This window comes from Hylaeus anthracinus, unplaced genomic scaffold (genome assembly GCF_026225885.1).
Source record: "Hylaeus anthracinus isolate JK02 unplaced genomic scaffold, UHH_iyHylAnth1.0_haploid 0, whole genome shotgun sequence".
NCBI lineage: Eukaryota > Metazoa > Arthropoda > Insecta > Hymenoptera > Colletidae > Hylaeus > Hylaeus anthracinus.
In genome coordinates, this window is record NW_026533254.1 from 17,876,370 (window position 1) to 17,902,836 (window position 26,467).

Genomic DNA, 26,467 nt, shown 5'->3' on the forward strand with positions numbered 1-26,467 from the left:
ATGTCTACACATTTCGATACACAATCAGCACGTTACTAACCTTCAATTACGCTTCATTGGATTATCTATCGTAAATGTAGGGGATTTCAGAAGCTATCTAATCACGTTACTCGTACGGTAGATAGGAAAGATTTATTCTCACAACACAGACTACGCTACAACGATTACAACTTGATAACAAAACAATTTATTCAAAACTACGAGCTACTCTTTGAACGATACAAAAATCATCGAAAATGCTATGCGGGTTTCGCGCCAAAAATGGAATGCACGTCTATGTCAGCAAAGCTAGAAGAGAAGCTCGGTCAAGTTAAACACACGCGTGTTTATATATGGAAGCACAACTCATCTAAATCTTAAATAACACTATCTAACGTAATATTTTGCGATAACAAGAATATCAAATAAAATGTGCATATAGACAAGCACCGCTCACTAAGCACTCCGTGAGCGGGTGAGCAAATATGGCGGTTACTACTGGTAGCAAGCACTGAACTTTATTATTGGTTTTAGTACCAGTGGTCGATACTTAGGCCCAGATACATATATAAAAGCTGATAAATGTTTACATAATATATTAAAATAATATACTGTAGTATTTTAAGGCAAAGAATCGTATTAATTATGTATTTATGAAAAATAAAGAATAATTGATTCAAAAGTATCGATAGCATCATCTAGCGTTCAAAATAGAAAACTATTCCACTACTAAAAACCTTTTTACTATTTATATTATTTATTTAATATCTCTATGAATTTTCATCACAAAACTGTTATTATTATACCATTGTATGTAAACAGTACTTTTATCTTCAAACGTATCAAAATGTAATATGTATTCAACGAATAATAACCTATAACAAGTACAATAACCTATATATTATAAAGCATTATCTCTCATTTCCAAAGTTACATAAAACTTCACACGCAAAAATATGTTAATACCTATGTTTCGTGTGATGTAATAGATGCAATTCTTGCATAAATATTTAATATTTAATCATTGTTACGTTTAATCACAGTTGTTATAACTGTGCAAACACGAGGATTATCGATAATCAAAAAACATGTAAGAAATAAGATCATTATAGTCGAAAATATCATTTTTATTCGCCTAATATGTGCATACATAGATTTATTTTACTTTTCTCTTAAATCGATGTTACATACTCGGTGTGGGTAAAGATTCTACGAGCTTCGTAATTTTACATGAAAGATCAAAAATGTCTTTCATTGTATCATTTACATTCACAGATTCAAGTTTCATGCTTTGAGTTTTGGATCTCTTTGGTGTTTCGACTATTTGTGATCTCATTGGAGTAGATGCTGCATTATTACCTAAAGGAACATTATTTTACTGTTATATGTTCATTTGCTTATCCAATCATTTTTTTATTACAAACCCTTAAAATTATTTTGCTTTGAACTGCTTGGACTAAACAATCGTGTATATATTGGAGACATCTCTCTTTTATTAGGAGTTTTCTGGTTACATGTTAATAATTGTCTCTTAGGAGAGTTCCAAGTCTGCATAACATTTTCCAGACTGTTATTAAATTGATCGTTTACTGGTGATTGGTTAGGTGAAACTGTTTTATACTGTCTATTAAGTGGATGCCTTTTAAACAAATGATTGTATTTACCTACAGATTATTTATGAAATTAAGAATATTAATCTTTTGTTATCCTTAGGGAAAGTAATTATTACCTTTCAATGGTGAAAAGCATAATCTTTTGTATAATTTTTCATCTCCTTTGCATACATTAATAGAAAAGTTCAGTTCTGGTGAAGTGTACAATATTTTTTCACTCATCAAATTAAAGAAATCTGTTTCCATAGTATAGTTTAAAGATTTCTCTTGTAAAGTATGACATTGTACATCATGTAACTTATTGGAAACTTTGAATTCCAGTTTTTGAAATGATTCTTCCATGGATTTTAGCTTTTGACAGTGCTCGAAAATTGTTGATTCGTAGTTTGATAAGTCTATTGGAATATTTACTGTTAGGCAATATTCCATATGCTTTAATGTTTTATTGAATATTAACAATAGAGTGTGAAGTATTAAGCAGCCATTCTTATATAATCCTTTGTTAATGTGCTTTAAACAAAACACATTGTGAGTTGTTGATTAAATTATTAACAGCACCCATAATTTCATATTAGTTTATATACCTGTATGTTGTTACCAAAACACAGAGGTACTATTCCAGTATTCATATTTGTAAAATCTTTACCATGAAAAATTTTACAATCAACAAATAAATTCGTACTTAAATTGTCTAATGTATTACTAAGAATTTTCAGTTTGTTTAAATTTGATTTGATGTTTTGAAGATACTTAATATTATCTTTAATATTTGTTTTCCACACTAAAAATTTTAATTGAGATAATTTAATATTTAAATTAAATTATTGTCAATTTTAAATAATCGTATACGATATACACACTGTTTATAATGTCTGAGTTTTCAATATTTCTTAATTCTGCTAGAATTAATGGGCTAACTGGAGCCATAGGTATCCATTTTTCTATTGTTTCCATTGTATTAAAGATATCAGTTTGTACAGTTTTTAAATGATCACTTGTGTTTCTACAAATAAAGAAGAAAATATATTTTTACAGAGAATACAAAACAGTAGAATGTACGAAGTAAAAAAGAAACTATACTGCATATAGTGTTCAAAATCTTTTGAAATAAGTTGTATCTTTTTGTGAAACTTAAAAATATTAATGTTATGTCTTCGATTTATATTGATTAAGAAAGTTTTAGTTATATTGTAGTTGATCCCTGCTTTTGGAGGCTGTAATAATGTTGTATCATCTAAAAAAAATATTGTTAACAAGTCTATAAAGAAATTGAATACTTAATTTTACTTTTAAGGATTTACTTTGTCTACTAAGGTAAGCTCTAAGGCTAATTACTGATATTTTCCACATAATATTCAAGAATTTCGTTCCTGTTGCGTGAAATAATCGAGATATGAGTATTTGTGGAAATTCTATATCAGGATTTTCGTTAGCTAAAATCTCTAAATAATTTTTTATTTCTGCACGATATCGTTTTTCATCCACTTTGTTCATTATCGGCCAGTTAACCATTTTTTTAAATTCCTTCGAATTATGCACGGACAACAAGTAATGCGAGACATGAATGAAACCAGAAGAATTAGGCTTATCAAACATTCCCTATAAATCGTTATATATTAAGATCATAAATAGTAATTAACTTAAACAGCATTTCGTTTCAATTATATTATACCTTTCTCAAGTGTTTGGTACATTCGAACGATGCTGGCACAACTTGCATAAGTAGAAACACATTATTATAAAACGAAGTATCGATCGACATATTTTATTCTTTTATACGTTATATATGTTTTATATAAAAATTTCCGTATGACTCGAATTAACGTATACACGAGCGATCCACACTTCTACCTGTTGGAAGACTGCCTTACGACAGTCTTTGCGTCCTTCAAATGACTATGTTTTTTATGCTACACAGTAGTCATTTACAATGTGTATATTTTATAAATGATAAACCATCTACCCTTAAAACTATATACTATTAGCTATAGCTTTTTATTATCTACTGTACAAAAATTTATTAGCAAGTCAGGGTCATGCTTGGAGACCTCTCCTTGGAGTCGGTTTATTATTGTCCGTTCTTCTCTATCGAATTGGATTGCCGATAGGCGTTAAATTTTTGTTTAATTGGTGCAATTTGAGGTTATATACATTCTTCTAATTTCGATTCCACCGTTCGTTTGTTTTTTCTATTAAGTATTTCTTTTAAATCTTTGTTTTCCACATGCTTGTGCAGATCCGATTGCCAGGAATTGATTCATACGGTCCGAGCATTTAAAAAATGCACGTTTCTGGGTGGAAGGCGGCGCCACTGGGTTGCGCCTTGTGCCATAGCAACTCATCTCGGTGTCGTCGTGAAAGCTTTCAACACACTATGAGCCAGTGAAGTGTATCTATCGGACAGTGGCGTGAAAATGGCGGAGTAAAATGGCAGGACGTAGATCGACGTTGACAAATGCCGATTCCCTGTCGGGATCGGGAAACACGGATCCGCTGAGGGAGCTGTTCGAGGCGTGCAAAACTGGAGATCTAGCGAGGGTAAAGGCGTTGGTTACACCGAAGACGGTCAATGCTCGAGACACTGCCGGACGCAAGTCCACCCCCCTGCATTTTGCAGCTGGTGAGCTCGATTCTTACATGAACTGTTTCGATTTTATTTCGTTAATGATATTCAGCGCACGGACCGCGATTCGCCTCGATACATAATTATCAAGCCTGGAACGACGACGTTCCAGTGTCACGTCACGGACGTGGATAATATGAAGTTTCGAATGTTGTCATTCGACGATTTAAATGGGGGAGAGTTGGAAAAATAGCGCTCGAGATACTTTATTTTCTATTGTCAGTTTGCATATTAATTTTTGTGGGTATTGATATCGAAAATTCTTGGTTGAACACTTCGCGGTCGACGGAGACATAACCGAAACCTGACGGCAATTTTTCCTACATTTCGTGATTTTATTTACTGGTAATAAGATTACGACACTTTCTTTGTCGTAATATTTACGTCTTTTTTTTAAATCATAAATGTCAGGAAGACACATTGTCGATTACTCTGAAAACTGATTATGACAAGATGTTTTCAAAGTAAAAAAAAATTGATTAACTGTGGCATAACAATTAAAGGACTTAAAAACTTTGTTACTTTGTACATATCAAATTTAAAACACACTAACTGAATATTTATGTCTACATTAAACAATTGTGTTCACGCAATGTTTTTAATTAACCTTGTATTCTTAATGTGCAGGTTATGGTAGAAGGGATGTAGTAGAATTTCTGCTTTCTGCTGGAGCATCTATACAAGCACGGGACGATGGAGGATTACATCCTCTGCATAATGCTTGCTCATTTGGACATTCTGATGTTGTGAGACTACTATTGGAAGCAGGGGCTAATCCAAATACCAGAGACAACTGGAATTACACTCCTTTGCATGAAGCTGCGATTAAGGTACTTAATTCAATCTACTAATTTTTAGTGTATCTTGTCCATTTGATTAAATATCACATTCTTCCAATAGGGTAAGATAGATGTGTGCATCGCTTTGCTACAACATGGAGCGGATGCAAACATCAGAAATACAGAGGAAAAGACAGCACTAGAATTAGCAGACTCTGCAACTAAACCAGTATTAACTGGAGAGTATAAGAAGGATGAGTTGCTAGAAGCGGCGAGATCTGGAAACGAGGAGCGGCTTTTGCAACTTCTAAATCCTTTAAATGTAAATTGCCACGCGAGCGACGGCAGGAGGTCCACGCCATTGCACTTAGCTGCTGGATATAACAGATCTAGAGTAGTACAAATTTTACTACAAAATGGTGCAGACGTGCACGCAAAAGATAAAGGGTAAATATCTAATTTAATGATTAAGTTTTCTTGTGCTTCATGTTTTTGATTGAAGAAAGTAAATATCATTAATATTCTTCGATCGATATATGATTTCTAATGGAAAGTAGCACAATGTAATTCGTTTGCAATGATAATATTACAGAGGTTTAGTTCCACTCCATAACGCTTGTTCGTACGGCCATTTCGAGGTAACGGAAGCACTTCTGAAACATGGTGCAGCAGTTAATGCCAGCGATTTGTGGGCATTCACTCCGCTGCACGAAGCTGCTAGTAAATCCAGAGCCGAGGTGTGCTCGTTACTTTTAAGCGAGGGTGCAGATCCGACTCAATTAAACTGCCACAGTAAGAGCGCCATTGACGTGGCCCCAACATTGGAATTGCAAGAAAGATTAGCATGTATGTTCACTATTTTCGTATTTTGTTTAATGAAAGTACGCGCAGAACGTGACTTTGTTAGATACAATTTAATTGTAGACGAGTACAAGGGCCACTGCCTCTTGGATGCCTGCAGGCAGGCAGATCTTACTAAGTTAAAAAAGTACCTGTCCCAAGAAGTCGTAAATTTTAAACACCCATATACTGGGGACACACCACTCCACTGCGCCGTTGCATCTCCTTATCCCAAGAGAAAACAAGTAATAGAATCATTGATTAGGAAAAATGCTGCCTTAAACGAGAAAAATAAAGACTTTCTTACACCACTTCACGTGGCCACTGATCATTCTCATTACGATGCAATGGATGTGCTGCTTAGACATAATGCGAAAATCAATGCTTTAGATGGATTAGGGCAAACTGCACTACACAGGTACCGTGAATCGTATAAAACGTTTGAAATGTTTCGTTATTATTTTCTGAGAAAATCTTTGATTTCCTTTTATCATTAAAAATTATTATTATATAAACAGGTGCGTTAGAGAAGACAATGTGCAAGCTTGCAGAATATTGTTATCGTACAATGTTGATCCATCTATAGTATCACTTCAGGGCTATACCGCGGCACAAGTAGCTGCAGAAAATGTCCTTAAAATACTACAAGGTTCGGAGTCTAACTTAATCTGAGACGCAATGTAATCGTTTAATCGAGTAATGTTTCCCTTCACGTTTTTGTTTTCCAGATCCGCCAAGCGGGACAGACGACGCGGAAGCGCAGCTGTTAGAGGCAAGTAAATCTGGCGATCTAGCAGCGGTGGAAAGAATTTTACAAACGAATCCACACGCTGTCAATTGTCGCGACTTGGATGGTCGGCATTCCACACCGCTGCACTTCGCAGCGGGATTTAATAGAGTGCCTGTAGTTGAATATTTATTGGCACATGGAGCAGACGTACACGCCAAAGATAAAGGGTAAATTTCACCATGGAAATGTTTAAATAAGTAAAAGAATAAGCGAATTCTTTTTTCTTTATTTGCTCTTCGATATACATGTGTTTTTTGGTCGTAAGAGCAATGTTAATTTGACTGTAACATTTTAAAAAATGTTCGACTAACCCACAAAGCGTTTACTTGAAAAAAAAAATTAATTTTCTACTTTCAGTGGACTGGTTCCCTTACACAATGCCTGCTCTTACGGTCATTACGAGGTAACGGAATTATTAGTGAAACATGGTGCATCGGTAAATGTTGCGGATTTGTGGAAATTCACTCCCCTTCACGAGGCCGCTGCTAAAGGAAAATACGAAATAGTGCGCTTGTTGCTAAGACACGGTGCAGATGCTACTAAAAAAAATAGAGATGGAGCAACACCGTTAGATCTAGTGAGAGACGGTGATCAAGATGTAGCGGACTTGTTGCGAGGGAACAGTGCTCTTTTGGATGCAGCGAAGAAGGGTAATTTAGCCAGGGTACAGCGACTCGTTACTCAAGACAATATCAATTGCAGAGATGCGCAAGGTCGTAACAGTACTCCGTTACACTTGGCTGGTAAGTTGGATTGCTTTTTTTTTATATTCCCATCGTTACGTATTATTATCGTACATTCTAATCTAATCGTATTTTAACACAGCGGGGTACAATAATTTGGAGGTAGCGGAATTTTTGCTTGAACGTGGAGCAGATGTTAATGCTCAGGATAAAGGAGGATTGATACCCCTTCACAATGCTTCGAGTTATGGTCATTTAGACATCGCTGCGTTACTCATTAAATATAATACTGTAGTAAACGCGACTGACAAATGGGGCTTTACACCACTTCACGAGGCTGCACAGAAAGGAAGAACGCAGCTGTGCGCCCTTTTGTTGGCGCACGGCGCGGATCCTTTCTTGAAAAATCAGGAAGGGCAAACTCCGGTGGATTTAGCTAGCGCTGACGACGTGAGATGCTTATTGCAAGATGCTATGGCTTCGCAGCAAGTAGTACCATCGGTACCATCTGGTAACAGTGGCGTAGGAGTTGCCATTAATTTGAGTGGTAACGGTAATAATACTATTAACAGTAGACCACCCAGTATCGTGGCAGGTATATAAATTTCAATTCTGATATACACCAATATCACTGGTTGTAAATTCAAGTTCAACAATCATATATATTTTATTTACTATTCAAATTTGTTCAGTTCCAGTGACACCTCCGCCGCCTCTCACTCAAGAAACCGTCATTATGCCCTCTGGAACAGCTATGACATTGTGCGTGCCACTCGCGAGACCGTCTTCTTGCTTGAGCCCGATGCCTCCGTCTGAAACATGCTCCGAAAGAGACTCCAAAGATTCCTCGAAAGACAGTTCGAACATCACGACCGTTGCCGGTTTTCTGCAGAGTCTCGGTTTAGAGCAACTCCTGTTGGAATTATTCGAACGCGAACAAATCACATTAGATATACTAGCGGAGATGGGTCACGAAGACTTGAAGCAAGTCGGAGTGTCCGCATACGGCTATAGGCATAAATTAATCAAAGGAATGGAGAAACTTTTAAATACCACTGCCGGTACTCCTTGGCAACCGACTATCGCGCCTGGAACATTGTTGGTGGATTTATTAGCCGAGGACAAAGAATTTTTAGCTGTCGAAGAAGAAATGCAGAGTACTATTAGACAGCACAGAGATAACGGTCATTCTGGTGGCATATTTTCTCGATATAATATAGTTAGGGTACGTCTACTAAGTGCATTTCATTAAAATATCTAAAAATAACATCTTTGCTAATTTAATAACGATCCTTCAAAACAAACAGATTCAAAAAGTGCAAAACCGCAAACTGTGGGAACGTTACGCGCATAGAAGGCAGGAAGTTGCAGAGGAAGTTGGCGCGGCAGCACCATCCTCTCCGAGCACTGGCAATAGAACCACTCCTGGCTCGACCTTGCCCCAAGCGAACGAGAGAATGCTCTTTCACGGTAGTCCATTCATCAACGCTATCGTTCAAAAGGGTTTCGATGAAAGACACGCGTATATCGGGGGTATGTTTGGCGCTGGTATCTATTTCGCGGAACACAGCAGCAAAAGTAATCAGTACGTGTACGGTATATGCGGAGGTACAGGGTGCCCAGCTCATAAAGACAGAAGCTGTTATATCTGCCACCGGTAAATACGCAAACTAAGCAGCACTATTTGAATCAGTATCATGATTAATATTATATATCCCAGTAATATATTCTTTTATGTTTGTCACTTGCAGACACTTATTGCTGTGCCGCGTTACGCTGGGCAAGTCATTCTTACAATTTTCGGCAATGAAAATGGCTCATGCACCACCAGGTCATCATAGCGTAATGGGCAGGCCATCGCAAGGTGGCCTAGTTTTCCCGGAATATGTTGTGTACAGGGGTGAGCAAGCATATCCTGAGTATCTGATTACGTACCAGATTGCGAGGCCCCAGCAAGAAACCGGAGGAAGCGAAAGTGTTGAGGAACGGTGATCGGAAGAGTCCAGCCCTGCGGCAAGATTCCGAAGTCTCTGTTGCTGTCAGAGATCTCGAACGTGTAATTCTCTGTCTTAAACCATGGTCGAAACAATTTGATTTTATTCGAATTCAATTTCTTCCATTTTTTACCTGCTTTAGCCGAATCATGACCATTCTGATGAATCCGTAAAACAGTGATAGGTGAATTTCAACGATGTTCGTCGAATTCTTTTGTTTAGAAGTTCGAAGAAGACAATTGATAGGACATTTAATTTTTAGCATTTATTTGTGATAACGTAATGGTCTTATTCGACCACGCAATCGTACACACGACTGATTATCGATGTATATTGTCTACGGTGTATATTTCTATATATATATATCAGCATGAATCAATTAGAATATCGAAGACCAGCATGATTTTTTAATGTAAATGACTAATCGTACATTTGTCTGTCTTCTTTGTTGAGAAGAATTACGATAAATATGTAAACATATACGTTCTCCGTAATATATACGCAAGTAATATAATACATTTTAATCATTACACCTAATTGTCGTTTGATAATGATGAGACGTATGGTATTTCTTAAAGATGAGACGAAGGCATTTCTATATATGTGTCAATTTAAAACTAAATAATTGTGCTGGTTATAACAACTGTTTTAATCGTATGCGTTATAGGTAAAGTCTGTTAGCAAACGTTTAATTTGTAAATAAGTTATAAGTATGTTTTCGCATGTAGCCATACGACCATAATCGAACGAACCAAATAGACTCGTCACAACCAAAACTTACATGCAAAATGCAAATTCTTCACACAACGAAAGGTATTATAATTTAGTATTTGTATCATTCGCGTAGATTTTTTTTACGCCACCGAGAAGATATAAATTTACTTTAATAAAATTTTAGACTTTACCTCTAACCTGTATATAGGTATGCGAGTATTTTACATATTCGGTTGATAGTTGAAGCATAGAATAAATCATTCATGTTGACGATATTATCAACAGGGTTCCTATAAGCTCGTAATAATTTTTAATATTGTACATACATATACATTTTATTGTACATGCATTTTTCTTTTCAACAAAACATGCTGATCGTTCATCCGACCTAATTATTTTTACACGAGCATAGTTTGGTTTCTCTCGAGCAAATTATGCAAATATTTTTCATTCAAATACCAAGTATACTACCATCTTTTAATATACACAACGAAGTCTTTTTTTCTTATTAATAATTACTAATGAGAGTTGTGTTAATATCAATCGCATGAAGCAATTAGATTACAATTGGAAATATTTTATTCCGTTATGTAAAACGCTACGATCGACGTAACGTTCTATAAATAGGAAACTATTCGTATCATTATTTATTGATATCGCTAACGTGATCTCTTTAAACTAATAGGAATAATCTTGCTTCAAATAATTCGCGGCATTAAATTGTTTGTATGTACGTATTGTACATTGTGGTATGAAATCGCATCTTGTATCTCCAATGAAAAAAAAAAAAGAATATGCGAATACATAAATGTATGAGTGTGAATATAAATGAAACAAACGTTTTCAATATTAATCTCGATACACTCGTAGTAATTATTTAGGTGACGGTTTTATTTATGGGTGTATATATAAAGTATGTGTTCGTTAAGTAAGTGCTCAAACATGATGCAACAAATTCAGTGTTTGTCAATTCTGCATTCTTATATGTATAAGGATACGAACGAACAAAGTATTATAAACCAACACACCGAAAATTTCTGTCCTTGTATTTGCTACATCCAGAACTAGCAGTCAATCGAACGTATTCGATTCTTATGCTTTAACTGTACGAACAAAATGAACTGACTCAAAGAAGCAAAAAAAAATTCTTTTTACCGTTACGTTCAGTTTCACATTTTCTTTTGCATTTCCTCGCCTCGCGACTGGCTTCACGTGAAAATCATTCGACGAATGTTTGTTCATTGTTCGTTTAAGTGAGGAGAAAAAAAAACAAATCAAATTGAAGCTGTCCTAACCAAGAGATATATCATATTTTAAGTGATTGTAATCCTTTGCACAGTGACAATGGACTTAACGGAGCATATACTAGAACTAGAGTATAATAGGAATCTTTTGCATTGAAGCAATATGACAGTGTCATGTTACCAGAAAACTCGTTTATATCTGCGACACTCGCAAAGAAGGAAACAGATCTATCTTGTTTCTACGATGTACGGTCGTCGAGTAAGTCGTGCATCACTTGTAAATTGTGTGTCATCAATAACCGTTACTTTATTGCCGAATTTTATCAGTATACCATTCACCATTCATTTCTATTGTCCCACAGTAGACTTGACGACAAACATTGTATACTTATTACTCCCTGGAGCGTTTGAATTGATCCCTCTGGTTCATTTCATGATTCATGGTTTTTGTAAACATCGATCCAATCAGATACAATGGTCAGAAAGAACGTCTGTAGTTACCGTTTTTACGTTATACGACAGGGAGGCTAATTTGAAAATAAATAACCCGTACTATTTTATACCAATCCTGCAATATTCATCATACTACGCTTTTACTTTATAAACATTCTTTGACGATGCCTCGAGTTTAAAGCAATTAAAATTTTTGATAGAATTATGAAACCCCGATCGCGCGTTCACCTTTTTTCATTGACGATTAAACGTATTCGAAATGCAATAATAATATATTACTTAGCTTTCAGTTACATTTTCATTGAAATAAATGAAAAATTCTAATCGAAAATATCGTAGAAGCTGACATCTGATAATTGGTGAGTTTTATTTGATCGCGAAATCTGTATTCCATTCGGAGACATTTTCTGCAGTGTATAGATATAGTGATCGCGAGTATTCTGAGCTCGTAGCGTTAAGCGATTAAGTGACATGTGCTACATTTATTGGCGTTCTGAATTTTATTTTTAAGGGATGTCGGGACAGGATCGGTAATAAAAATCGAGGTGAAAACCGGTGTTGCCCGGCGATCGGTTGTCCTGTTCTTTTCTCGGTTCCTATTAACTTCTGGCCTACGAATCGAGACTGTCGTGTCGCCAGCACCAGCGTAAGAATGCGAGCACGTGGCCAACGGAGCCTTCCGATTCGCCGATTTCTCGTGATCACGTGAAGCACATGAGGGGCTGCTGAAGCGTGCGCATGCGCGTTACAGGACACCGGCTCGCCGACGACGTATGGTGGGATGACACTTTATGCCGGTGCCTCAGAAGCAATTGGAACGAGGAGGAGGTCATAACGCGCGACTCGCGCCGGCGATCAGAGACAGAGGTATCTCGTAAACCTCTCACGGTTCAATACAAGAAAACGTCCACGGAAATAGTCTTGTAACAATCTTAACAAGTGTCATATCACGAAACAGAATGGACAAACATTTGTGACGCTTACAAATTGGCATCGATGCACAGCGTCGTTTTTGCCACGTGAAAACCGTCCACTTTGTACCTTGCTTTACCAACCGTTTCGTTTCATAGTGTTCGATTTTTTTTCGCGGTGTCTACCCCGGAAAAATCAACATTAAATTACTAACAAGAAATCTACAATGTGTTCAACTATATTCGAAAGTTCCTTTGGAGATTGCCTACTATCACTTTAAACCAAGACTCGAGAAGAACTTAAAGATTTGTGCGTGTTTGGAAGACAAGCAGAGAAGGCACGTGCCTTACACCGATTCTACAGAGAAAATCTGATCTTCCTATTTCGTGCCACTTCCCTGGTGGAACGGTTCTCGAAGCAAACAAATACGTAAGTAATTTTATGGTTATTCTATTTGCTTATTTATTTTGTATAAGCTTGTTATCGATTGAATCGTTAATGATAGTGTGGTTCGTAACCTGCGAGTAGTGCGAATATTGTTCCATATTCCATCGAAATTGACCTCGAAAAATAACGAATAATAGTTTCTTTGTTTTTTGCCCTGTGATTACTTAACAAAGATAGAGGACCTCTAATTAATCAGTTTCGTGTAACCAATTTCAAGTAAAAATATATTTGGTAATATTTTGGAAAAAGTATACAAATTACGTATTACAAACGTTCATGCTACGTCGCGAGCAACTCGAACTTTTTATTCATTTCAATTAATTAATATTCATTTATATCGAACCTATCAAACGATGTATTCTTCCTGTATTATATACGAATAGCAGCAACGAGTTTTTGGGACATTGATTTTAAGGCCCCCTCTCGTTGGATGAAACCCAGGCAGATGTCTGTTATTGTCTATAGAATAAACCCGTCGCTTGTTAGACGTTTTAAATGCCGTGTAATCGTGTTTGCGCAAAGTTCATGGATCGATCTACAATTGGAATCTATGCACGCGACCGAGAAAATATCCGTCGCGAATCCACAACAATTTCTTATGTAATACATAAACGCGTAGTATTACACAATTGGCTGCCCATCGCAGAGTACTATGCAACTATAACTTCAGATAAAGTTCATTTATAATCCTGTCGGCAGCGTGTATATCGTCCACGCCAAGATCTCTATGTTTACAAACAAATTCCCCGAGATAACGTTCGGCGAGGAATGTCACGAGTGTCGTATTGAAAGGAACGCTCTATATTTATCGTATAGCGTTATCTCTTGCCAATGTATGGCGATCATTGGTCCGACGACGTATTCGCATATTCGTTTAATCAATTAAAACCACCAAGTTCTGCAGACTTTGACAAAATTGGAGGGAAGGGAGAGGGCTGAGTGAAGTACCTCTGCACTGTAGTATCACGTACCTTGATCATTTTCTTCTCGTTTGACCCCCTATTGTATGGAACTGTGATGGAGGAAAACCCCTAGGATTCGAATTAATCTGAATCTCGTTTCCTCCTTTGAAAAAAATTCTCGAGAACACTTCGCGTAAATAATGGGGTTTTCCCATTACCGTGTGTCCTTATGTATTTCGGACAAATTTCGGAGGGTCCTTTTAAATAAGTTTAGAGACCGGCGTTGAAAGTAGTTTAGATGGGAACAATGCGTGGAGCATACGCGTGCACGCTTTGCCCGCGAGAAACACGTGTATGAGATAATCGTTGAGTAAAACGAGAGAGAGAGAGAGAGGGAATTGTAGGAGCGGAACGAAAGCTCCAGAAAGGCTTGCTCTTATCTGCATTTCAGAGAAATGCTTTTATCGCGAAATAAAGAAAGAATATTAACGCGCCGATTAGACGTTATAGGAGGGAAGGAACATTGTTAGCAGCTTTATTATTTAATCTCCGACGTTTTTAACGACGCGAACGAGAGACCGATTAGCTGGCTCCTGACCTCGCGACACAACGAAAATAATGAATAAGTATTAGGAGTCACTTGTTTGTAACGGTAATTATTTTCAGCGGCGCCAGACACGCGATGCAAAAGCTAGTAACGGTTACTTTCTAATTGGTTATTGATAGTCGTGTCTGTTTTTGTTTGGTTTTTTTTTTTTTTAATATAATTACCATATCGCGATTTTTTTTTTATCCACGAACAGGACGTTAAAAACTATCATTACCGTGCGCGATACCGATTTTATGCATTCGCGATATAAGCTACCTATACGTACAAATCTATATTAAACATAATCAAAAGTACCGCCAGTCTATTTATCGTATTCATAAAAACGTATTCATCGCACATGAAAAGTTGAGAGTAATCGTGGAATAATTATAGCGCTCGAAGTTATTGACTTATTTATAGCTCGTCGTAAGTTATCAATGAAAACTTGGAGTTTCTTTTCGAACGAATCGAAAATGTAAAGTAACGTTAACAGTGTCTCCCATGAATCGCGTTCCAGACTTGTTAGCAGCAGATTTCTTCTGGTAACCGGCTTGACTGCTCTCTTAAAATGCATTTTGCTCGTTTTTAAGTGCGCTTGCCGCGTGCTCTCGTGCCCCCGCACACATACGCCGTGTTTCCCGGTCACTCGTCTCTCATGGACGCCTACTTGGAGACAGTCGACGTGATATAAGATGAATCGTTTGCCCATATAATTCCCACGCGCGCCCTGCAACGTATGCACTTCCGGAGAAAGCGCTGAGAAAATAGTTGCAATGCGAACCGACATAGGGACAACCATGGTCGGACCCCCCACGGACGTTTTTAGAAGCTCGGTTGAAAAGCGAGGAATACACGCCCGAAAGAGGTAAAAATTTGAATAAAAACGTTGGTTGTCCGGGAATGAGCGAATATCAAGCTATCTCGTAACTGACTCTCGAGGAAAGAATCGTGACGGAAATTACGTAATCTAAAATATTGCGTCATGTAATGTATATCGAATCGTAATTAACTTTGAACTTTCCTTGGGGTAGATGTAGCACGAGATTAAGTTTAAAAATACAACACTTTAGCTGGACTTTGATTTTACATCACACCTTCGCAAAACTGTAAAGTGCGTAAGGTAAACAAATAAAAACGACCAGAGACGCGAATAGATTGACGTTAGTGTTGACAAATGCCAAAGAACGTAGCCTGTCGCGGTGAACGTACGATAGAGTTTGACGCCCTATTAGGACTTACATAACAGTCGTTCCGTTTAAAAGTGTAGACTATTTAGTTTCGGGAGCCACGCGTGACTCACAAACGTTATTATGTCACTCCTTTGAACTCGACGTTTCCTACCGACTAGAATTTACACAATATGTGCCAGCTCAATAGGTTTCCGAATGGGATAGATCAGTGCTACCCTCCAGGCCCTATGATTCTCGTTTATTCTCGTTTACTATGCAAAGGAAGTAGACGTTTTCAGATATCTAATTTTTCCAGTAATCGTCGCTAGAAAATAGTTTCGTATTTGTTTACTCAAGTGGTATAGGAAAAAGATTAATTGGAATGGTTAAAATGATTTACTGCGTGACACGAAACATGCATTAAATTATTCACGGTACATATAGTTATGGGCACGTGATGTTACGCGATTTATCTAGCGTTGCACGTATACAATAACTGTGTATCAACGTCCCCTAACTGTATCGTTCCACATACAAATCAGCAAATGTCAAGAGGTTATCTCCATCTATGCAAAACTCCCAATGTGTCTTGAAATAATTATATTCTAAACGCGCAGTCTGTCATTATCGGACGCGTAAATATAGAATTACATCTACCGTCTGGTGCGTATTAATCGAGACACGCGCCTCGTATCTTGAACATCGTGTTCCCTTCTTATTGCACTAGGGGAGAACACGAACGCAGATTATCGTACGCTCTCCAAGTCACGCAAATTGTCACGCGGTCAAATGCTTTTTTCTTTCTTTCTTTCTTTCTTTCTTTCTTTATTTTGGTCGATAACATCGAACATTTATTGGCGATTTAGTGAGAACGATCGAAGCCACTTCAGATCAAAAGAGATGGTTAACGACGCGTTTAGTACGTAGTCTCCAATGATTTAGTATCGTCCGTGTTGTTATCGATTGTCGGACAAGCAATCGATCATATCGACAGCGAGACTGAAGAAAGTTTGGTAACTTTTAACAAAACAAGCATGGCACCTCTCGTGTCGCTATCTTCCCATTCCATCATGATTTTCAAAAAACACTTGTGAGATACAGATACATAGTTTCCGATATCGATCAAACATATGTCATTCTTTAGCTTAAACAGTTGATAGCATCAATGGTTTGGCCAAATTACTAATATTGGGTCGCTCTAGAATAATAATACTCACGATAGAATGATTCTAGTGTAAATTTATTTAAATGAACAAAAAAATTACAAGACCCCCAAGCACCCATTTTGCCTCTTCCAGGGCCACCGCTGTAATGTCTGTAAAAGTGAAAAATTGTAACAAGACCGAAAATGAATTCACCCTAGATAAATCGTGTGTCCCTCGCACGACAAGTCACCGTCGAACGTGATTGACGTCGAAATCGTTTTTTATCTCGTGACACTTTTCCCTTTATCGGCTACACAAAAGCATCTCGTGCGATCTATGCGATGCGTTGCGTCTTCTTTATGGTTTCGGCGATTAAACTTTGTCCGGTAAGATTCCGTCGCGTTGGAGGGTGTAATGTCGGCAAGGATATGTCGGTTATCGGGCTGCTTCGAACCAGAAACGCGACGCGATAAGAACGTAGGATCCGACCTCAGTGGCGTCTTCGATCGTTGAAAGAATTACCGGTCCGAGAACTGTTACGACTGGCCTGTATTGGCACTAATGACACTAGTTGCCAATCGTAGATCGCCTGATGAAATTGTATAAATATTCCTACGAACACGTGTCCAGCTCGTGGTCTCGTCTAACGGCCGAGACACGGCGTACGTGACACAGGGAGAAAGTTTATGAGCTACGAGTTCTTAACGGTTTTATGTGACTTTAGTTGACCGAAGGGCACTCTGCTTCTTTTTTCAACTGGAATATTATCTATTTTTGTTTACTCGCTAAACACTGGACAGGAAAAGCTGAGAGAAACGTCCAACATTTTTTAGAGGAAAATATTCTTCGAGACTGTCGATCACGTTTGTGAACATTTCTTTTAACGCGTTGTACTAATTTCGTTTAAACTGTTCGTATATAATAATTCCATAACTTTTTGTTTTCCTCAGCGGCGGATTAACGTTGAGTAATCGATTGCATTTATTATTGAAAGCTTTGATAGATCCGTAATTCGTGCGTGATTCATGCCAGGCAGTTGAATAAAAAGAGTCGAGCCTTGGTACGTTAATTTATACGTTAGTTAATAGTACGTTAATAATTGAATTGATAGTAATCTCGATTCCATTGAGGTTATACTCGGGCCATTTTACTCTTGTTGTTCGTAATATCGTTTCGTTACCTTGCTCGTCGGACTTCCTGACTCGCGATGTTGGATCAGATAGTGATTTATTGTTCGTTAGTCTTAATAAAAATATCCTCAAGGATGGAGGATATTAACACATACCCGCCAAGGTTGTTCTTAATGATATACAGCCGTCGCGAGATAGAAACTCGGCGCTATAAAAAGAAAATATTCAAATTTTGCCAACCAGTTTCTATATTGTCGGCACGGCGCCTGAGATGTTCTTTTTTTACATGTCGTGCAAAGATAAACCGGTTGCGAAGATTTTTATCGGTTGCTCGATCCTTTCGAGCAAATGTTTACATTTCGACGGGCAAACAACTCTGAGAGTTTCTGTGTAGAAAGGGAAGAAAAGCGTTTGGGAAGGTGAAAAGGAAAGCGAACGGAGTCGATCTTACTCAACTTGAAATTTCTAAAATAATTGAAGAAGAATCGTCGATCGATAGCAGACAGCATGAAATAAGATGATATACTAAAAATAAATCTGCTGCTAATAAATTATTGGAGATTGTCGTAATTATCATAGGTCAGGCATGCTCAAGGGTTTCGCCGAGTCAGTAAGGTCTCCAAATATATACTCATCCTCTCCTCCTCCTGCCCCACCCTATCTTTGGTTACGTATATTTTTACGCATCGCGGTATCCATTATCAGCTAATTGCGTAACAGTACAGTTTACATTGCTCGTATCGATATTCTAAAAAAAGATCGACCGTAAACGACGTACTCCATTATCAGTTATAATTCGTGCACGTATTTGTTTTTGTTAGAATTTGTTGCTTCAATCTAATATCATACCAATTTCATTTTGAAGAAAATCGGCAAGACGCGATAGATAAAACAGTTTCAATGGACGAACGAGTGCATCGAAGTCCGCGCGAATTATCGCCAGTCTTTTTATTATCTCCGGCCAGTTTGTTGCATGCTGATAACCAGTGTCACGCTATATTTTTTCAACCAATGCACATTTTCGTTCGGATATTTTCGAGTCGGTGTCGTGCTCGAATAATCAAGGTCACGCAATAAGAACTTATCGTAATGTTTTTGTCACATTTTTCATGGAATCGACGAACGATATTCCCTCGTACCACACGACTTTCCGTTAATAAACCAATTAACTGTTAATTAATTATCCCGCGGTGAAGTTTATCTCTCGTCGCGCTATCGGTCGTTAATAATTTCCGGCTGCTTAATTTTACGAAATTTCTGTCGCCTATGATAAGTCAAGGACTTCTATACGAGTATCATCGCGCATTATCGCGACTTAGTTGTAGTCTAATTCCGCACGTGAATCCCAATAACCCGCGACCTCGTCTTATCGAACTCTATTGATAGCAAATTAACAACAATAGAAGAGAATTTCATTATAATTGAAACGCTCGGATTGAAATATGCTACTTTTTGCCACGACGGGTCTTAGATAAGACTCGTCCAATATAAATTCCTCGTAATCGCGCTCAGTATGGATCAAAAATAAATATTTTATCGATGATACTCTCCTGGACTGAGAGCACGTCCACTTATAATTCTTCGTTTATATTTATTTGGATATATATTTTAAGTGGCATAATTCCTTGAACTTAAAAAGGTTAAGAATCGCCTGGACTAGACGGTCCACAGATGCCACGAGCATTAATTTGCACGGACACACGTGACTCGTCTCGTGTTCAGGCTCGAGTGTTTCGAGACTCCGTAAGTCGATTAGATCGTCAGGCTCACCTGTATTCACAAAAAAAAAAAGAAAAAGAAAAAACAACAACAAAACGTCTTCTCTATTGATTTTCGACGAGGACAGTTCGCCTATATTTTACCTTAAAAGTCAGACTATTGGATAGATTCCAAGGGCGTAGCGTGTCTGGGGTATACGTAGGCGCTTAGAAGATGCGATGCGCTATTTTTAACCATCGTAAGCTTGAAATAGTACGGCGACTGCGCAATTTTCACTCACGAGTCACGAAACACGACCATGCTTTTTCCATGACTATACCAGCGTCGATGGATACGAACCACAGAAACATTATAGACAGAGTAGGGAAGCCAGAAAGAAAAAAAGAAAACCGCGATACCTTGTCTGTATTAGTTTGAAAAATTCCTAACATACAGAGCCAAGTCAACAGCCAATATCGGTCTGACTTTTAGTAGACAGAGATAGGTAGGATGCCGCGGTTTTCTTTCTCTTTCTAACGATGGGACATTTCTACTCTCAGGTTGGCCTATCTACCCTTATTTTATTTATAATATTTCTATGATACGAACTAATATAGAACATATTAATTTTTACATAAAATCACAAGTTTTAGATAAGCTTTTCTTATATTAATATCGAAGTCACGTATACGTAGCGCGTGAACACGATCGAAACTTATCGTTAGGTAAATAAAAAGCCCAGACAGACACGCGGATAAAATAGAAAACACTGTTTGGTCTGGGTCGTGAGAGACGATTCGACGTTATCACGGCCGTTGTGTCCTGTTTACCGTGAATCACGATAATGATATTATAACACGTATTTGTAACGAATAATCCGCTCGACCGGTTATGAAATATCACGGTGCATCGTCTCGCTAGCGTGATCGAAGATTATCTCTAGCGTGAGTGTTCTTTATCGGGCCCCGCAACGATCGACGAATTTTTCATCATCGAATGTGTTGGTACATACGTCACGTTTCCTTCACGATTCGCGTACTTTTCCTCTTCGCGCGTACCATGCTCGTGAAATACGATCGCGTCACGTTACTTTTTCACGAAATAACTTTGAACATAACAATAATTCTGCGTTTGCAATAACTAAATGACGAAATATTCTTGAAAGTAATCGACTTATCGCGAAAGTGTAATTATCGGAAATCTGTCAATACCACGCCAAGTAACGAATCTCTTTGCGCCGTTAAAACGATAATTGTTCGAAGGAAAAAAAAAAAAACAAATTAATGTGACAAATATATTTCACTGATATTTTCCATATCCGTCGACAGTGATTTATATAAATCACGAATATGTTCCAGAATACTTTCGTCTATCTTTTATATATTTTTACTTTGAAAAAAGTATGAAACTATTTATAATTACCTTAAACATTTATTCACGATCGAATATATACGTAATTTCATGGAAGGTGTTGATCAGAGAGGAAAATTTTCGATCCGTTGCAAACATAACCTAAGTTCACCCTGTGTAAAGGTCGATCTCGTTTCGATGATTGTCACAACTTGACTCGCCATTTTTATTGCCATGCTTCGTACGCAATCGCAACCTTTTGGTTAATTAATCGTTTATCAGCTGCAAAACAATTATTGTGTAAGAGTTTTGCAGCAATTGACATTCGATAATAATCGGAAAATTCATTTCGCGGCACTGCCACGATTGTTGTTGTTATTGTTGTTCGCCACCGGGTTAAGAAGTTAACGAGACGAATTCTCATCGCGATAAGAGAGCCGCGCAAAAATTGAAATGACACAACCGATGCAAGTTTTTTTTAAACTTGTGGCCCGAGCCACGCTCATCGAAAGTGTCGCCGAAGACTATGCAGAAAACGAGCGATAAACCAATATTCTTTCCTTCTGTGCTTGTTTTAGCAGACCAAACAGTTTGACCTTGGGGGCCCGCGTTCGCGTAACGATAAACAATACTCGAGTGTTCGTTTTGACCTCTACCCTTAGTTAATCACGGCACACGAGGACAGTGTTATACGTAATATTTCTTGTAACGCAATTTTCTTTTTTTTTTTTTTTTTTCAAAATTATACCAATCCCTAAAATTCTAACGTTTCTTTTTCAACAAATCATGAGGTCGACGACCGCCGAACAATTAAGCATACTTCAAGAATTTCTCTCGACATCTATAAAGCAGAACTTTTACAAAACTTATTTATCGTTAAAATAGCTCCTGTCGATGTCGATATCTTTGTGTTTGTCAAGATGTTTTGAAAACGGTGTGAAAGAAAAAATTCAAATAGTTTATCGAATCACGTGAGCGTGGTTATCGCGCAAAGCAGAATAAACCGCGTCTAAGTGACAAAAAAAAAAAAAAATGACGCTCGATGAAACTCGAGTAGCCAAATATTACGATCGTCGAGACGATTACAGAAGTATTAAATTCTTTTACGAAGTTCGAAAGATATCTATCTGGTTTTCATAGGAACGCGATAACTTTATTATATCTTTTCGCGATAAATCGACCAAAGAACGTCGCGTAGAGTCGAAGTGGCCGTTGACGGCGATTCAAGTAGCTTGAAACTCGAAACATCCGATTCATGATACCGCTTGATTCTCGCTAGTGTACGCTTGCTTGTTCGGTTCCGGTCTGGTACATGTCGATTCTGGTTTTCGAGCAAGTCTCGAGGGACGAGAGAAGAGATTATTGCCACACTTAAGAGTCGTAATTCCACTCCCGTAGTAACATGACTACACGCGTCTATTCCGACGCGCAAAATACCTCTACCGTGATAGAGTCATACGAGATCTGCGCCGTGTCTTACGCTTCGAGCGTTAAGCGAGTAAATTAGCGAACGAATCGATTAATTAACAATCTGCTACCGATTGAAAATCGAAGGTGCACCGTGCGTTGAACGACTAGTCGATGGGGACGTCGATGCTTTCCGTGTAATTGGTTCGATAAACGTAAGTGCGTATAACTGGTGGAAAGAAAGTGGAGGATCGGAGTTTCTTTTCGCTAGGATTCGAATTACACGCTGGTCTAAGATAATTTACGTTGGCAGTACTAAATTTGTTGCCTTTATGACGTATAGTGATATGGAAAATATACATAATAGATGTTGAATATATTCCATATATAATATAATAATATTATTATTTCGTTTTGCATAAGTGTATGAAATGTACACTCTAATTATTACAATATCAACTGCGTATGTCCGTGTTTTCTTTTTCTGTATTATTCTTTAAGGTTGACGCACTACTTATCATGGCCAGGGTAATTGCTCGATATAACGATAAAACAATTTCAGTTATATTTTTAAATATTTCTCTTTGCAATCTCATATTTGTGACAAAACAGACGTGTATTGGAAAGAGGAGATCGTTTCTTGTTCACATTTACACAAAATACCAAGTACTAAATAATTTTTAAGTTTGTCATTCCACAAGAAATATTCATTTTTGAAAGAAACAGTTGTTTGTTCTCATGATTCACGCGTTTATTATCTACGAACGGTGCCCCTTAGCACCTGTATGTCGTTGAACCGTTATCCGCGCAAGTGTACAATTTGGCTTACATTGAAAAAAAAACTCCTGTATTTACACCGATAAATCGGTCAATATACCGACAAGGGAAGCACTCAACCCGTCCCCTACCTACTTCAACCTACTTTTCCAACACGGTAGATCATACATCCCTGTTGCCAAGTGCAAAAGTGCAGATGCGCTCCGTTATTTCAACGATACAATTGCAAACATTTCACTTCAACTGGAAAATGCAAAAGATTCTAAAATAGTCTAGTAAATACAAAAAAATTTTTTGTTATTAATAGAAAATACTAACTTGACATTTGTCGAATCGTCGAATTTGTTTAGTCCATTTTCGGCTCAAACCTTTCTCAACGCTGATTGCATCCGGAATTATCGACCGGATGTAAACAGTTCGGTCGATTTTGGGTTCCTCGATGACTCACGTGACCCGTCTTAGTCGCCTAATTCCGTCAGCGAAATTTTTGGCAAGCTTTCCCGCACGTTTAAAGTTATTAAAGATTTGGCGCTAGATCACCGAAGCAGTGCAAATTCCAATTGCGACAGTGCGACCGCCAAGCTCTCCGTAAAACGAGGACCGGGTCCTCGACGTTCGCCCAATCGAACAGGAAGCTTTGCGATGAACGAATTTTGGAACACGAAGAAATTTCTTTTATTTTATCTACGATATTAATAAAAGTGAGTAGGGGAAATTAGGTGCGACCAGGCCTATTTTAAACTATCAATCTCCGCGACATTCGATAGCTACGTGACTTGGAATCACCAGTCATCGTCAGGTAACTGCTAGTAGTGCTAGCGAGGTGCATAGTTACGTCACAGAGAACATTGGGCTCGGTGTCTGACCCAACCATAAACCTCTCGAAAGCCAAATAGCGGCGGACTATCTGCCCTCAAAGCATTCTTAAAAAAATGTTGACGTGAACACGCTTCAGCTCTTCTCCCACTTACTTAGACCCTCGTAGAGAGCAGACACGTTTGGGGGGGTATGCAACTGGGTGGGTCGATCCTTGAGAATATTTTCCAGACGTTGGTCCAGGACTTGAGCTAGAACTATCCCACGACGTCAATCCATTAGTGCTGTCCATCTTATCTTTGAAATGTTGAGTCGAAAGAGGGAACTCTTAGAGGGAAAGGTTAACGGGCATTGAACTCTTGGAATGGTTATCTGATTTGTCAAAGTCTCGTATCTCAACAATTTTCAATGTAATTTTCATTTCTCTTTTTTCTTTTTTTTTAGATCTAAATGTGTTCCATAGCGATGCCTGCGGAGCTGCTTCTGGGGCACAGTCCTCCAGTATACAGTTCGCTTTTGTATAGCCCCCTGGTGGTGGCGGCGCCGTCGATTACCAGCAGATCGGTACCACCCAGAATAAGGCCATGCCTTTCATCTGGCTCCCTGGCTATAGACAGCATACGGAACACCAACGAAGGAAACAACAAACAAAAAAAAAGAGTGGTTTTCGCCGACGACCGTGGTCGTCCCCTCACACAGGTACGTAATTTTATCCATTACGATTGTTCAGGGAGAGGTAGCCTTTGAAAGAAATACAAGCGCGATAATGTACAGTAAAATCTCATTTTAATACCACTTTTATTTAAAACATTTCTCGCTACCATCGATTAGAAACGAAGTACTTTAGGTGATACAGCTTCTGTACGATAATTCATCCACAATTCCTGTCACACGTCACTGTTCGTGAAAGGGAAAAATAAGGTTTCACGTAGCGTACACTTTGCTTCGACTTTCTGTTTGCTTTATACGGACTTTCCAGTAGCTCCACTTGTTGCGCCGACTGGTGAATGTAACTCCACACTCGAGTCGATCGCAGCATCGTGTTGCAACTGGCAATAAAGTCTGAAACCTAATTTTATATCGACGAGTGGAAGAAGTTGTGTTTTCGCATGTACTTTATTTCTATCAAAATTCTCATCCTGATTTTTCATGGTTAAGTCTCCTTCGGAGTGTGTTGACTTTCTGGCTCGTCAGAACTCGATAATACCCGCTTGTTCCGTTTCTTTTTCGACAGGTCCGTGTTATGTCGGAACCCAGCAACGTGCCGCCACTCTGGAGTACGGCGTATCTAGCTGGGCTAACAGGACGACTTCTCCACTCGAAAACAGATAACGACGAGCCCGTCGAGGTTGCGTCGCCCTGGCAAGTGACTTTTCCCCAGCCAGCGAGCGATTACCTGGCCTTCCGACGGAAACTCGACCAAGAAAACGTCAGCTTGGAAAACGTGATAGTTAGGGAGTCGGAACACTGTCTGGTGGGGACGATCAAGGTACGCAATTTGGCGTACGACAAGGAGGTCGTGGTCAGAGCGAGCAGCGACTCCTGGAAGACCCACGAAGATATTCACTGTACATACGTCGAGCAACCGGGTGCCCCTGCTCTGATACTCTACGACACCTTCCGGTTCAGACTGACTTTGCCATTGAAATCGAACGTGGTGGAGTTCTGTGTCCGGTACCGTACCGATGGTAAAGAGTACTGGGATAACAACGATGGGAAGAACTTCATCGTACGGAAGAAACTAGAGGTGTGTACCTCTAGCGTGACGGAGAGGCTGTACTGCAGTCTTGGAAAGGGTTTCGAAGGTCTCCAACTGCGCCGATAGCTTCGTCAGGTATCCGAGAACGCATGGTGTTTAAAGAGTTCATTAAAAATGTAAATTAAAACATAGGCTTGTCGTAAATAGCCGAAAAACAATTTCATTCTTGAGAGATAAAATCAAATTCATGCGCTAGAGGGTTGAGAATCGTCCGCTTGGTCACTTAGGAACCTTTTCCAAACGGATACTATCAGTATATCGCCAAAGTACGACGATACGAAAGATGAGCCCCTGATGGGTACTCGAGGTACATTTAGGCAACGACCACTCGGGTCTCATCTTCTGGTCGACGTGCTTTATCGCAGTCGTGTCCGAGGACCTGAACGAAACCATTCTTCGTGCCTAGCTCATCCTGTCGCGATCGCTTTGCAATTGATCTCATAATGGTGATTTCTGTGTTATAGCCTCGGGCACCGGCTAAACGGTACGACATCCTCACAACCTCGTGCGACGGATTCTCGAGCAACGGTATACGAGACGGTATCCCAAGGATAACGGACGCAACGAGAACAAACATACACACGTGGAGCGAGTTTGCTTCTTGGCAACACCTGACGAACGACGCCCCGTATTGGTGAATCTCCGGGAGTCCTC

At 38.6% G+C, this 26,467-nt stretch overlaps 3 protein-coding genes across 4 annotated transcripts; 2 read left to right on the forward strand and 1 right to left on the reverse strand.

Moving 5' to 3' along the window:
* Positions 1 to 173: 173 nt before the first annotated feature.
* Positions 174 to 3,792, reverse strand: LOC128896375 (uncharacterized). Its single transcript, XM_054159731.1, has 8 exons — positions 3,265 to 3,792; positions 2,894 to 3,191; positions 2,673 to 2,826; positions 2,453 to 2,595; positions 2,177 to 2,373; positions 1,709 to 2,102; positions 1,404 to 1,643; positions 174 to 1,338 (listed from the first exon to the last, which is right to left on the reverse strand). Exons 1-8 carry the CDS (start codon positions 3,352 to 3,354, stop codon positions 1,163 to 1,165), a joined length of 1,692 nt encoding a protein of 563 aa, XP_054015706.1. The 5' UTR covers positions 3,355 to 3,792; the 3' UTR covers positions 174 to 1,162.
* Positions 3,793 to 3,888: 96 nt separating this feature from the next.
* LOC128896374 (poly [ADP-ribose] polymerase tankyrase) lies at positions 3,889 to 9,815 on the forward strand. 2 transcript variants are annotated; one of them, XM_054159729.1, is made up of 12 exons: positions 3,889 to 4,212; positions 4,843 to 5,045; positions 5,116 to 5,441; positions 5,587 to 5,840; positions 5,919 to 6,252; positions 6,353 to 6,483; positions 6,563 to 6,791; positions 6,982 to 7,367; positions 7,450 to 7,902; positions 8,000 to 8,532; positions 8,615 to 8,964; positions 9,059 to 9,815. In XM_054159729.1, exons 1-12 carry the CDS (start codon positions 4,020 to 4,022, stop codon positions 9,297 to 9,299), a joined length of 3,633 nt encoding a protein of 1,210 aa, XP_054015704.1. In that variant the 5' UTR covers positions 3,889 to 4,019; the 3' UTR covers positions 9,300 to 9,815. The 2 variants fall into 2 exon arrangements, with proteins under 2 accessions (XP_054015704.1, XP_054015705.1); XM_054159730.1 differs by lacking the exons at positions 5,919 to 6,252; positions 6,353 to 6,483.
* A 2,307-nt stretch (positions 9,816 to 12,122) lies between these two features.
* On the forward strand, positions 12,123 to 26,418 carry LOC128888641 (protein phosphatase 1 regulatory subunit 3C-B). The gene is made up of 4 exons (XM_054145706.1): positions 12,123 to 13,053; positions 24,499 to 24,753; positions 25,289 to 25,888; positions 26,278 to 26,418. Exons 2-3 carry the CDS (start codon positions 24,505 to 24,507, stop codon positions 25,877 to 25,879), a joined length of 840 nt encoding a protein of 279 aa, XP_054001681.1. The 5' UTR covers positions 12,123 to 13,053; positions 24,499 to 24,504; the 3' UTR covers positions 25,880 to 25,888; positions 26,278 to 26,418.
* The last annotated feature ends 49 nt before the right edge of the window (positions 26,419 to 26,467 follow it).

What these genes read in the sequence shown, in the direction of transcription:
- LOC128896375 (XM_054159731.1), bottom strand. Translation starts at nt 3,354, where the DNA reads ATGTCGATCGATACTTCGTTTTATAATAATGTGTTTCTACTTATGCAA. An exon ending in GTACCAAACACTTGAGAAAG is followed by an intron (nt 3,192 to 3,264) that starts GTATAATATAAT and finishes AACGATTTATAG; the next exon opens with GGAATGTTTGATAAGCCTAA. An exon ending in AAACTCAGACATTATAAACA is followed by an intron (nt 2,374 to 2,452) that starts GTGTGTATATCG and finishes TAAAATTTTTAG; the next exon opens with TGTGGAAAACAAATATTAAA.
- LOC128896374 (XM_054159729.1), top strand. Translation starts at nt 4,020, where the DNA reads ATGGCAGGACGTAGATCGACGTTGACAAATGCCGATTCCCTGTCGGGA. An exon ending in GTGCACGCAAAAGATAAAGG is followed by an intron (nt 5,442 to 5,586) that starts GTAAATATCTAA and finishes ATAATATTACAG; the next exon opens with AGGTTTAGTTCCACTCCATA. An exon ending in GTACACGCCAAAGATAAAGG is followed by an intron (nt 6,792 to 6,981) that starts GTAAATTTCACC and finishes TTCTACTTTCAG; the next exon opens with TGGACTGGTTCCCTTACACA.
- LOC128888641 (XM_054145706.1), top strand. Translation starts at nt 24,505, where the DNA reads ATGTGTTCCATAGCGATGCCTGCGGAGCTGCTTCTGGGGCACAGTCCT. An exon ending in GTGGTCGTCCCCTCACACAG is followed by an intron (nt 24,754 to 25,288) that starts GTACGTAATTTT and finishes CTTTTTCGACAG; the next exon opens with GTCCGTGTTATGTCGGAACC.